General features: G+C 38.4%; 1 protein-coding gene across 1 annotated transcript in view; it reads right to left on the bottom strand.

Moving 5' to 3' along the window:
* Window positions 1–3100: 3100 nt before the first annotated feature.
* cpamd8 (C3 and PZP-like, alpha-2-macroglobulin domain containing 8) overlaps window positions 3101–12731 on the bottom strand; it is a 53723-nt gene continuing 44092 nt past the window's right edge. Inside the window, exons 37-43 of the mRNA XM_015376188.1 lie at window positions 10192–10266; window positions 9969–10074; window positions 9716–9826; window positions 9422–9634; window positions 7248–7319; window positions 3917–4121; window positions 3101–3814 (exon numbers count right to left, since the gene is read on the bottom strand). Of these exons, the coding sequence (XP_015231674.1) occupies window position 3814; window positions 3917–4121; window positions 7248–7319; window positions 9422–9634; window positions 9716–9826; window positions 9969–10074; window positions 10192–10266 (783 nt within the window). The 3' untranslated portion in view covers window positions 3101–3813. The remainder of the gene's footprint in view (window positions 3815–3916; window positions 4122–7247; window positions 7320–9421; window positions 9635–9715; window positions 9827–9968; window positions 10075–10191; window positions 10267–12731) is intronic.

Raw genomic sequence — 12731 nt, 5'->3', positions numbered from 1 at the left:
GCCTCTCTTCAAAAAGGGGTGGTCATATATAGGAGCAGTGAGCTGCTACTTAGAAACAATGTCATCACTCTGATTCACTCTCATGTAATGGTAGATGTCCCCTGCAAAGCATGAAACCAAGATCCCCGTCTGTCCCTTCCTTCTTTCACTCTTTCTGCTCATTGGAGAATGGACACGCAACATCACTCTTCAGCCAGGCATGCAGTTTCCCCAGAGACTGTAATGGGTAGCTTGTTGCAGTCAGCCCCCCTGCAGTGTTGGCCGCTTGCCTCAGTAGGAGCCATTTCTTTTAGCTTTTATTAGATGGTTTGCTTAATCCAACATCAGACATATGCAAATTGGTGTATTAGACATGCACACTTGCATGATGAACCAGAAGCATCTAGGTTCATCTTAAGCTATTGGTTATACTGTCTTATTTGAAGCGGCTACATGCTAGCCCTTGTCTCTAATCCTAGTGACGGAGGACTGATCAGCAGTCTGCTGGAGGTCAAGGTAACAGAAGGGACCATGAAGTGACAAGTGCAATGGCAAAACATTAAACTTTAACAATCTTTAACTCTCTCCCACCTGTTACTTTGGAAACCAAACCAAATATGATGTTCATCCAGATTTAGAGGTAAACAGTTCCGCTCAAAAGTTTAGATATGCTCATTATTGTCTTAGATGACATTCATTTATGTAACTTGTTTTCTAAATACACAAATTTACAAATGGGATGAATGAAAATCAACTTTGTGATTACTTATCAGTAATTTAGCAAAATTAAAAATGTATTATAAATCATTTCTGCAGCTATTTTTTGCCCCTCCTCCCTATATTTAATGTGTGATTAGGACTAAGGCCATTCATAAAAAGGAGATACCTGAGAAAAATAAGTTTATGGCAATCTGAAAAAAACAAACACAAAAAAACAGAAGCCAAATTGGTCCATTAAGCTATCAGCATTAAGGATATTCATGCAGCTTAACGTTAGCCTCCTTTATCTATTTTTAAAAACGCGTTGTGTTTGGGCTCGTTGTTCATGTTTCAAACATCTGACAAATGGTCAGACTGCTTAGGACTTTCGAAGACAGCCTGGTAATCACCTAGAATCAATCCTAGATGCTATAACACCAGTATCCCTCTCCACAAGCAAGACAATTTGACGATAATTTGGACTGAGATGGAGCAGGTCAGGAGAGATGTCTGTGCTGTAAAATGAACAGCTTAGATTTTAATGAAATTTGCAGAACCTAATAGATCCTTACGCTCTGGAGAAAGCTTTAAAGAGGTAAAAGAATGCAAAACCGAGTTTACATTGTCATAGATGAAAAAAGATTGTTCAGTGGGTGAAATAGACGTACAGAGAAGTTCAAATCCCATCGACACCTTCTTTCTCTGCAAATTCATGCTCACATTTCTAAACTTCCACCATAAAACCGACAAATTCAATTTGGGGATGTTGCCTTATTTGGTTCTGGCCTGTAGTTTTTTCACGCCCCAAAATTGACATACAGACCAGCCCACTGGTTCACTGGCACAAGAACATGAATAGAGCTAGATGTAAGACACCAGTTTAGCTGTTTAGCCTACAGTTGGGTTTACTTCTACAAGAAATACAAAGCAGGCAGTTTCTCTGTTGAAAATGAGTAGGAACCACAGGCGTAAATGCAGTGTTCCAGGCTGCACGGAGAAAGGGGAAAATTTTCACAGTCTTCCCAAGGATCCGAAGATTCGACATGCATGGATTATTTTTGTGTTTCAGAAGATCCCTGCAAAGTTTGATGCTCAGCTGTTCATTTGCTCTAAGCCAAGGGTCTCAAATTGTCTCCAGAAAGCACTGTGTGGCTGCAGGTTTTCTTTTCAACCAAGAAATTGGTTGAAAAGAAAACCTGCAGCCACATGGCCATTTCTGGAACAGATTTGAGACCCCTGCATCTAAGCTTTTTACCGAACACAGCTTTCAAAATCTTGGACAGTTCCAAGCAGGATTTGCTAAACTTCTTTTACTGAAACGAGGGGCTGTAAGGCAATCACATCCGCAAGCTGTGAGTATTATTTTGTCGCTAAGCATTTGGGTTTCTGAAAAGGAGGACACTTTTTTTTTTTTTTTTTTCGGGGCGATTTTGAAATTCCCCTCAGACGTTTTTTTAGGTACGAAAAGTAGGATATGTCCCGGAAAACGAGGACGTCTGGTCACCCTACCATATCAACAATTTGATGTTTCAGTGAGTGAGTGCTTGTTGCTGTGACGCGTCTTGCTCAGCAGCTTTGCTCGTTGTAAACCAACCAATCAGCGCACAGCTCATCTAAATATTCATGAGCATACCATAATAGGAAGAAAACCAATATTACACACCCTATTCAGAGACCTTAAGGACCAGCACCAAATACCAAATATAATCATTATATGACCCCTTTAATAGACAGGTGATTGTTTTCAGTAACTAGAGAGAGACAAAAAAAAAAAAGAGTAAAAAATGGACCATGTACTTAATGCCAAGCATGGTGGTGGTAGCATCATGATAGGGGTCTGTTTTATTGCCATATTTGTTGTTTAAGCAACGTGGATAGAATCATAGAGACTAAATTTTGGAAGCAATAAAGTGACAAATATTAAGCGTCCGATCCACCCCCACCCTGGGTTTTCTTTTAAAACCAGACACAAGCTAAGAAAACATTTAGTTTATATTCACTTTATAAGAAGTGTTGGGACAATGCTGGAATGCTTGTTTGTAGCATTTGAAAGTAAACATGGAAAAGTTCCAATTTTTCCCAAAGGGTCAAAGACAAACATTAACATGTTCCTTAGCAGGGCCTAAAGATAAGCTGTTCAAATGACCTATTTTGGGTAACCATCTAATTGATTTAATTTAAAGACAAAAGACTGGTTTGTGTATAAACTTTATTCTCATTTGTTTTATAAACAATGTTTGATATAAATCAGGATTACATTTGGTCAAATTTGGCACATTTACATCAATGGATTTCCTTAACATCACTTGCGTGAACATAAAAACAAAATAGCTTATAAACTGTACAATCAAATTTGCTGGTATGTAAGGTGAATGGTGAGCAGATGATGGTTGAGTAGTTTCAGAGACAGATGCAGAGACCTTACATTTCTCTCTCTGCTCATTACCCTCCAATCTCTTTGAAGTGGTACAGTGAATAAAAAAAATGAAGAAAATGTCTGACGATGAAAAAGAACTTCAGCTTATGTTTCTGTAAAGCATACGATTAGCATGTCTTTCTTCAGCAGCAAACCAGCACAGTCGTTTTAAGTAGACCTTTCAGTTATTGGTGTTTAAGCCAAAAAGTGCTTTGAATGAGCACATCAAGAACTACAATGGGGAAAATGTAGTCTGTGTGGGCAGGCCTTGACTTAAAAAAAAAGAAAGAAAAATATTTCTAGCTACAAATAAATACCACAGATAGAAAATATAATAAAAATATATTGCTTAACATTGAGTGTAATTACAAATATAAAAAAAAATTGCTTGTCTGTTTTTTTTTCTAGTGATTATAAAAGCAGCAAACTGGATTAAGATGCTATGGTGTCTACTGATGAGTCTACAGGAAGCAAATGAACTAGAGGATTTGAGCTTCAAAATCTTTCTCCTTCACTTCCTACCACGCACAAAAAACAGACATACACAATAAAAGCATCCACTCCAACTCAATTCACCAAACAACTAAAAAAAGTTGTTTCCAAACCGCACCGATTTTTTGTTGAAGCAAGTCTGCAAACTCTCTGTTTTCTTTCCATTCACAAGCATATTCACAAATATGGTACAATTTTGGGGTGGCCATATGGTTTCACTTTACATTTCTGTGGACGACAAGAAAGAAGGGACAGACTTTAGTGTTGAGAGAATCGCTGAAGGGCGAAACACTACAGGTGTTACAATTTCAAATTTACAAACCCACGTACCATCGCTCAGGGGTGCTCTTTGTGTCAGCCGTGGGCAGCTGGCTGTTAGCTGGTAGGGGCACGTTATGCTGCACAACACCACCACCTTCAGGTATGTCGGAATGGTCCCCTCCCTCTGCATCAGCAAGGAAAGCCCCAGAATCTGAGTCATATTCATAGGAGTAGTAGGACACCTCTGTCATCATGGAGCCCTGTTCCTCTTCACCTGGAGGGGAGGGGGGAAAGACTCATTTAATCAAATGAAAGCTGGTGAAAGTTCAATGCATGGTGGGTGTAATATCCCCTTTGTTAGGACTACCTGACTATTATTTTGTACATATCGGCCCATGATCATGGGATTTTAAAGGAGAATTCCGGTTTTTAACACTTTTAGCCCATTTTCTGTAGTGTCCAGGATGAAATCGAATGATCGACACCAAAATTTTGACAATTGGTCCTGTCTCTGCTTTTTGGCTCATGCAGAATCCCCCCCTGGCTGCTTCAGAATGGCTTCCATTGTGCATGTCCGATAATGTCCTTAAAACAACCTTAAACGTTCTTTTTTTAAAATATGCTACTCACCGGGTCGTCAGCGCTGTTCAATGACGTTCCAAAAAAGTTTTGTTGAGGAAAAACGTTTCTTTTGTTTTTTTTTTTGGCTTTTTTTAATTCCCGGACTTTTTTTTTCCGATACATCACAACCGCTTATAAACTTCCGCTTCCCGTTCGAATCTGAAGCGTTGCACACTCCAGACCACTAGTTGGCGACGGTATCCTCTACCGTCAAACTCAAAGTCCAATATGTCCTCCTCAAGAATCCACCTTTCGTATTCCATTTTCAGAGTTTTTTAAAGTGTTTAACAGAGACGTTAGCACCTCGACGTCGGAGTACACAGAGTGAAGCATAAACACTTGGGCCTTGCGAAAAGACTACAACTAAGTGTAAACAGGCCCCCTTTCCGTTTCCGGTGGCGGAGGGATATTGACTATTCCAACAGAACTCAATGGGATTTACAAAACGCTAAATAAAACACTACAGGAACGTTTTTTCTTTACGAAACTTTTTTTGGAACGTCATTGAACAGCGCTGACGACCCGGTGAGTAGCATATTTTAAAAAAAGAACGTTTAAGGTTGTTTTAAGGACATTATCGGACATGCACTATGGAAGCCATTCTGAAGCAGCCAGGGGGGGATTCTGCATGAGCCAAAAGCAGAGACAGGACCAATTGTCAAAATTTTGGTGTCGATCATTCGATTTCATCCTGGACACTACAGAAAATGGGCTAAAAGTGTTAAAAACCGGAATTCTCCTTTAATGTTGTCAATGGTTACATTGACAATGTCGTAGCATTGTAGTGTATAACAGTGCAGTAAGCTACTGCTAAAAGTACTGAGGTTTACTTTCAATAAAAAAGGCTTCACGTTGTCAAAGAGTGTCACGTGAGTGCATGGATCATCTCCTACTGACAAATCTGCCAGAGAGTCATGTTTTTCAACAAAACAGTAAGGTCAAGACCTAGAAGGACAGAAAAAAGCAACCTTCATGCCTCTTTAAAAAAAAAAAAAAAAAAAAAGCAAAAAAAAATCAAGGAGGGACTCACCATCTGCAGGAAATACAGAGATTGGTATAGGGATATTTTTATTTATTTATTTCCTATTGTTTAGAGTAGCAGCCAAACTGAATCAAAGACTAGGCTAAAACTACTGTTTGTGCAAAAAAGAATGGAAATTAAAAAAATAAACATTTTTTTGTACCCTGCATGTGACAACTTCATAAGTTGGAGTACACAACACTCGCCAGTTGGGGGCAACCTTCATTCAAATGTTACATAGTCAGACCATAACTGCAAATTTAAATTTTTTTTTTTTCCTTTGGAAAAGAGGCATTATATTTTCATAAATATAAATGGAACAAACTGAACAATAACATTAGAACTAGTACTAAAAAAAATTGGTTTGATGATAGACTTAGAGCAGTTGAAATGAAGTCTTCAAGCCTGTGTCTGTATCTATGTGTCGACCGCTGCAGCAGGTTCACTAATAAGACAAGTCTGCACACGGAAGCTAATTCCAGAGCTTCAGCTTCCTTTAGTGTCTCTCATTTCCTTGGCTGAACTTATCTTTACCTTTTACATTCTTGATGCACTCTGCAGGGAACATTGTCTGTATTTGAGTGCTTTACAGTACCAGGGATTTTAATGTTTTTTTAAATAATAATCCTACATTGTTACTTTAGCTGAATGCTTGTGTTGGCATGGCTCAAAACTACATAAAACACATTGAACATTAATTAATCTGGTGCATATTTCCTTTTGCTTGCAAGAAACAGGCGTACACCTGCATGCAGAGACATCTGTGTGAGTGTGAGGAATTGCATTCTTGTGTCGAAAGTGAAGCATTTAGCTTTTGTACTAAGGGAGACCTTTGACGAGGAGCGGCTTTGTGAGGAGCAGCTACTGGGAGTTACAAGCTGGGAAGCAAGTCAGAGCAGGTCACACCACATCAAACATGCATGCACACGCACACACCTGGATACCACTCAGAGACAGCAGCCAGGTTTTAATGTTATATGCTAAAATGATATGACATTACAGGGTTAGGACATGACACTTGAACAGTTTGTATTTTTCTGCTTGCATTGCATACAGAAACACAGTTATATCTACCTTAGGACAGAGCCAAACTTCCCATCAGGAATCCCCTGGCAGCCTCTTAGGAAGAGGCTACGCTCCTGACAGCAGCAAGCAAGCCTGCTGCGTGAAACTTATCCTCCCATTCATCACACTGATTGTAGACATGATGTGGTGGTAGGTGAATGTGCTGCCACACACCTGGTTAATCTTACTTCCCTTACCCCTTTTCTCTTTTTTCTCTTGTTTAGTTCTCATTTTTCATTCAACATTTTGTTCAATTTCATTCAACGTGTTGTTTTGTTTGCTTACAATAACTTAGCTCTGCTTTAAACCTCTACACAAAGTCATTCATGTTGCTTTGTTTTCATGATGAAGTATTTATGAAACAGTTGGACATGTACTGTTTACTAATTCTCCTGGTCTAAAAGACTGGATTGGATTTTTATTTGTAAATGAAAACATATTTTTTCTTCCACATCATAGCAGGAAAAGTGTTTCCTTCTAGCTGATTTTGCATGTTAAATGCCAGAAATATGCTGTAAAGGTTAAGGACATTTATGTGACATAACACGTGGGGACTGATAAATAATTTTTGCAAAAGGAGACTAACGGCGCTGTTTGGAAAACACAGCGGCTGATTGTTTTGAGCATGCATTTGTATAAACAGGTGACAACTGAGCATAAATTGTATGGGAAAGCTGTGGTAGATGTGGTTACCTGCATGTATGGGCACTGAAGGTTGTTCGATTTCCTGGCTTGCCTCTGGCTGACTTTTTTCAATGGTTTTATCTGTAGAAACACACACGGATGGAGATTATATTACCATAATTGTGACTTATAGATTTTTCCCAAAATAAAGAATGAATGTGTAACACTAGCTTCATCTACTGCCCAGGAGCATCACTTCATACTGATAAACAGTGATATCTACTTAGTTCTAACAACGTTTTATGTTTAAAAAAATCTGTCGGGGCCATGTGGGGAAACAATCACTGCCTCCCTTTCTTTCCTCAAAATGAAGAATCCGTGAAACAAATCTGCCGCTATTGAAGCATAAACAAACAAACAAGGCCAGGATGTGCTTCAGTCCTTTTGATCATTTACAGCATGAAACACTTGGCACAAACTCAGGACTTTTCCCATCAAAGTTTTGTCTATGCCTTTTCCTCAATCTGCACCACAACATGAAGGCCCCTTTGTTGTTGGGCTGTGCGTCGGAAAGGAATGTGACGAGGATTTCTGAAGCAGGACAAAAGCACTCTGTCATTTGGAGAGAGCCCTGTAATACGACAGAGAGTAAGCGAGGGCTCGGGGGGTTGGGTAGGACTTTTTTTTATTATCCCTGAGGACTCATCCAGTAATCGGCTCAGCACCTGAACAGCTGTTTCCTGAGCTCAGATTGAGGTTCAGATACACTTGCAGATATTGACAGAGTAAGACTAAGTTATACAGCAACCTAATAAGCTGCAATACAGCATATACATATACACAGCAACAGGCAAAAGCTGAGTCTTCCATTCCATTTAACTTGGTATGTTAAGATAAGTACAAAACAATTTCAAGATCCTGTTTAAGTGTGTGTATACATTAGCAGTCTCAGACGGACTAAATATGCAAGCTACAAAAAAAGCATTCATGCTCTTTGAATGTTTTGATACTTAATACTATATTACAAATATTATTTGTAATATAATAATATATATAATATAAAAATTCATCTCATAAACCAAAGTAGTGTATATTTATAAAGCCGAAGGAAATAGTTTAGGTCACAATAACTTTAGAGAATCTTTCTCTGCAAGCTCAGATTTTTCTCTGAATGTCTTAGTCACGTAAACTTACATCAAATCTGTTTGGGTAAAGTCATCAATTCAAAACCATTATAACAGACAGAAAGATTTGACCTTAACTATGGTAGCTCTGGATGTATATTTTGGGTTGTTCTGCTGGAGAAGATGAACACCAAACATACGGCCTTGAGTGATTTCTTAAAATGTTGGAATGTCTTCCTGGATTTCATTCTCAGTAGATTGTCTTTTGTTATAAGCAGTTTATTTTTGGTCTCATCTGACCCAAGTGGCTTCCATTGAATTACTGCTGTATCTCCATGGTTTGTGACAAACAGCTAACTAAAAATGTAGTAGCTTTCTTTGAACAATGACATTGATTTCACTATTTCCCAAAGGCAAGATTTATAGAATGAGAAACACAGAGAATCCTGCCATCCCCACTGGAACTAACATATTTCTTTGGCTGGCATTTCAATTTCTGTGGACATCATGTCTTAGAAAGTTTACTGTTCTGTAATTCTCTTATTTTTTCAAATGATGACCTCTGAGGCTTCATACGACAAGTGGAGGCTAATGAGTTATATGCCCAACTCCAATATTTCCTCAACTTCAGCCAGCTCCTTTGTTTCCTGTCTTTCATTACTAGACAGACTGATTAATCCAGGTGTGTCTGGCCAATGTTGTCATGGTTACTGAGGCCAGACACACCTGGATTAATCAGTCTGTCTAGTAATGAAAGGCAGGAAACAAAGGAGCTGGCTGAAGTTCAGGAAATAGGGGAGTTGGGCATTTTTCTCCGAGGAATCCTATTCTAATCAGGATGACTTTAACATATTGGGCATTTTTATCTCGGTTTTAATTCTTCAGATGTATTTTTTTTCTTGTTCCTGTGACTCAACCCTCTTTGATCTTAAGCCATCTTTTTTTATCCTTAATAGTTAAGATAAAGTACAATTTTTAATCCTACTTGTGTTCTCGCTGATTAGAAAATATATTACTAACTGGTAGTATCTCAAATGCTAAGCTCTTTTACTTGTAATAATATATATGCTTGAAAGGGGACAATTGAAAGGTCTATATGAATAAACTTTGAGCACTTACTATGAAAACATTGGGACAGGTGAACTTGTTTGATGCGAGTCCCATTTCGACAAGACGATACCTCCATCTGACACTGGTTCTGGTAGAGCTGCCCATCTGATCCACAAACAGGCTCCCCATCATAGCCACAGTCCCTGTAACACGTGCATCGTTCCATTTGCTCCTCCTCCACGCAGCCTAACACATTGTTGCACTGGTTTGCCTGCACAAAACCTAAAAGACATGGTTCTCAATAGGTGACTTATTGATAACTGATTTTTGTGGAGACCATTGTATATTTGTGACATTTCCTACCTGTCCAATGATTTGTTGAACTCTCCACTTCATTACAAGTGGGTCCATCACACAGCTCCCGTGCAAGTGGACTGCTCTCACTAACATTGTAGAACCTGGTGGCCTCAAAAGCTGCAGGACAAGCACAAAGCATCCCCACATATGCTGCTTGTGAAAACTTCTAATTGCAGAACATATTTCATTTTTCTTAGCGCAGAGTAAAAAATAACTTAAGCCAATAGTTTACGCTGCATAGAGAAAATCGGAAGCATACCTGGTTCATAGTAGTCATAGATCTTGACCGGAACAGGCGCCATCTTGCCTACGATGTATTCTCTGATAGCTTGGAAGGCCACACATGTCATACACTGACTGGAAATCTATGACAAAAAGTGGCTCAAGTACATATGAGCACAGCTGTAAAAAAACATCTGGAATCTCACAATACAAAATGTTAATCAAACATCTGAACCATCTACAACCTTGATTTTACAAACCTCATCAAAGTAGAATAAGACTTTCCTGCCGTTCACCTCGTATCTCTTTAGCCCAACTCTTTTATCCATCATCAGCTATGGAGAGACAGGAAATAAGGTCAAACGTGGGGCTCCTATGCATTTCTGAGTGAAAAACCCTGGTCATTTTGGCATAAAGTGTATCTATATAAACTATTTGTGAACTGAAGGATAATTGTAATGTACTTTTTTATAGAATACCTTCAAATAAGGTAAATATAAGGCACATTTGTAACATTTTGCTCAATTGTAACTTACAGGGGGAAGAATCTGACTATTCTCTCCACAATCTCTAAACCTTTTCCATACTGTCTTTATTGCAATCTACCCCATTATTGTGTTCATGTGATCACATTTTTTGGATTATGAGCTCATCTAGTGAAAAACTTATAGACCGTGTTTGTAAAAAGGAGTGCTACTCTAGGTCATTCATCCCAGCTGCCATCAGACTTTACAATGTGGCACTATAACTGCAATAACTTGTGCAATAGCTAATGTGCAATAACTATTAAATACCCTATGCAATAAAATGTTTATATTTAAGTGAAATGACTATATATATAAATACATATTTACATAAACACCAATTTAACACCCTGTGCAATAACCCTTTGTAATAATCCTGTTAAATAAGAGACTTCAACTGTTATGTATATATATATATATATATATATATATATATATATATATATATATATATATATATATATATGTGGATGCACTGTTTAACTGTATATACTATATATACCCTGTGCACCTTTTCCTCCTTTTGTTACCGTCTTTTTGACTATTGAGCTGATGCAAAGAGTAAATTTCTCCACTGTGAGATCAATAAAATCAATCAGTCAATCAATCAATTATCCTTTTTCTGTCAAAGCTCAACAGATTTTTATTTAAGGTCTTCAAATACTTGAAAGAGCACCGTGATGCAATTATCTGAGTTTTATCAAGCTCTTCAAAAGTGAGACAGGCTATAGCATCATGGAGCTGCCATCATTTATAATAATAATAAGGTATAATTTTTTCATATTCATGCTTTGTCATAGAGCATCCTGTTTAGATCCTGATAGAGTTGTGCATATGTTACATGTTTGGCTCCCCTGCAGTTTTTAAATCAAAGTGTTAAGACATGAAAACTTTCAAAAATGTATAATTATAAATAAGGGGATATTTATAATTATAAATGAAGTGATCAGCACCACAGTGAACTGGACAGCTCCATCTCACCCTAACTCTTGTGCTTCTTCTCACAAAGAAGTAAATGTATTTTGATTCAATATATTTTATATTAATTCATTTTTTTTTAAATATATTATTCAATATATATTATATTAACAACCAAACCTTTCAGAACTTCCTTTTGCATCTGGATATCAAATAAACATGTAATCAAGAAGCGCCTATTCTGCAAAATCCTGCAACTGTACAGAAAAGCACTTTAACTTCTGTACCTCTCAAGGTCAACACGTTTCATCATTACATCACCTTTTTGTCGGAGTCATGATCTGCAGTTTCTAGGTGGGAAACAACAAAAAAGCGACTGCAGGCACTCTGCTTAGAAAATGACAGCTAACTGAAAAGAGGAATGAGAACACTAATGTGAATCTGTAGGAAAATAAAACCCCCATAGGCTGAATTCCCCCCCCCAAGGGAACTTTCAATACGTCAAAGGCTTCAGTCTTGGGGCAGTAGGGGGTTTATGAGGTGCTCACCTGGAGCTGGCGCCACAGAGACACTCATACGTTGACACACCAAGGCTCAATTAGTCTCTAAAAAGCATTGTTTTTCTATACAGTAATGCACGCTGCTCATGAAATTCCTCTGCACAAACAGCTACCCCCACAGCGTCCTCAGAGCAGCTATCGCAGCTCATTATATTGGGGTGACAGGGGCTCTCTCTAGTTACCGGACTAATCATTTATGTCCTCAGCATCTATGAAAGCAACAGGAGGAGGCCAAACTGAAGCCACGGTTGCCACTGTAAACTTGAGGAATGTGAACGGTAGTCAGGCAGGCAGCAGTAAAAACCCAAGGGAAGCCAGCAGGGGGTTAAACTCAAGCTTGTTAGGCACCACATCTCAGGTCAGCCTCCAGTGACATACTGACAGCGGACTGTGTGTGTGTGTATGTGCAAATGTTTTACATTGCTCCAAGTAGCCACAGAGGTGGCTCTGTAGTAATAGAAGCCTGCAGACTGAGGCCCTATTACAGCCCAGTAATGAGGGACATGCTTTTGATGGGTGACTGGGGAGCTGACCTGGATTCAGCCCCAAAAGTTACTTCATGCTAACCGCCACCTTTATAATTACGGACATTCCCCAATATACCAATGCAACCAATGTCTAATAATGCTTTATTTTACTCCTTCCACATCTCATAAAAACATATTTTAAAAAGTTACTGCTTCCAGCTAGATTTTGATTTGATTTTCCTTCTTCACAATAAAATCACCATGCGATTCATTTGCTAAATGTATGTGCAGTGTATATGCACATATATATATATATATATATATATATATA

Source organism: Cyprinodon variegatus, unplaced genomic scaffold (genome assembly GCF_000732505.1).
Source record: "Cyprinodon variegatus isolate N-32 unplaced genomic scaffold, C_variegatus-1.0 Scaffold131, whole genome shotgun sequence".
NCBI classification, from domain to species: Eukaryota; Metazoa; Chordata; class Actinopteri; order Cyprinodontiformes; family Cyprinodontidae; genus Cyprinodon; species Cyprinodon variegatus.
This window is presented reverse-complemented; position numbering and strand designations above follow the sequence as displayed.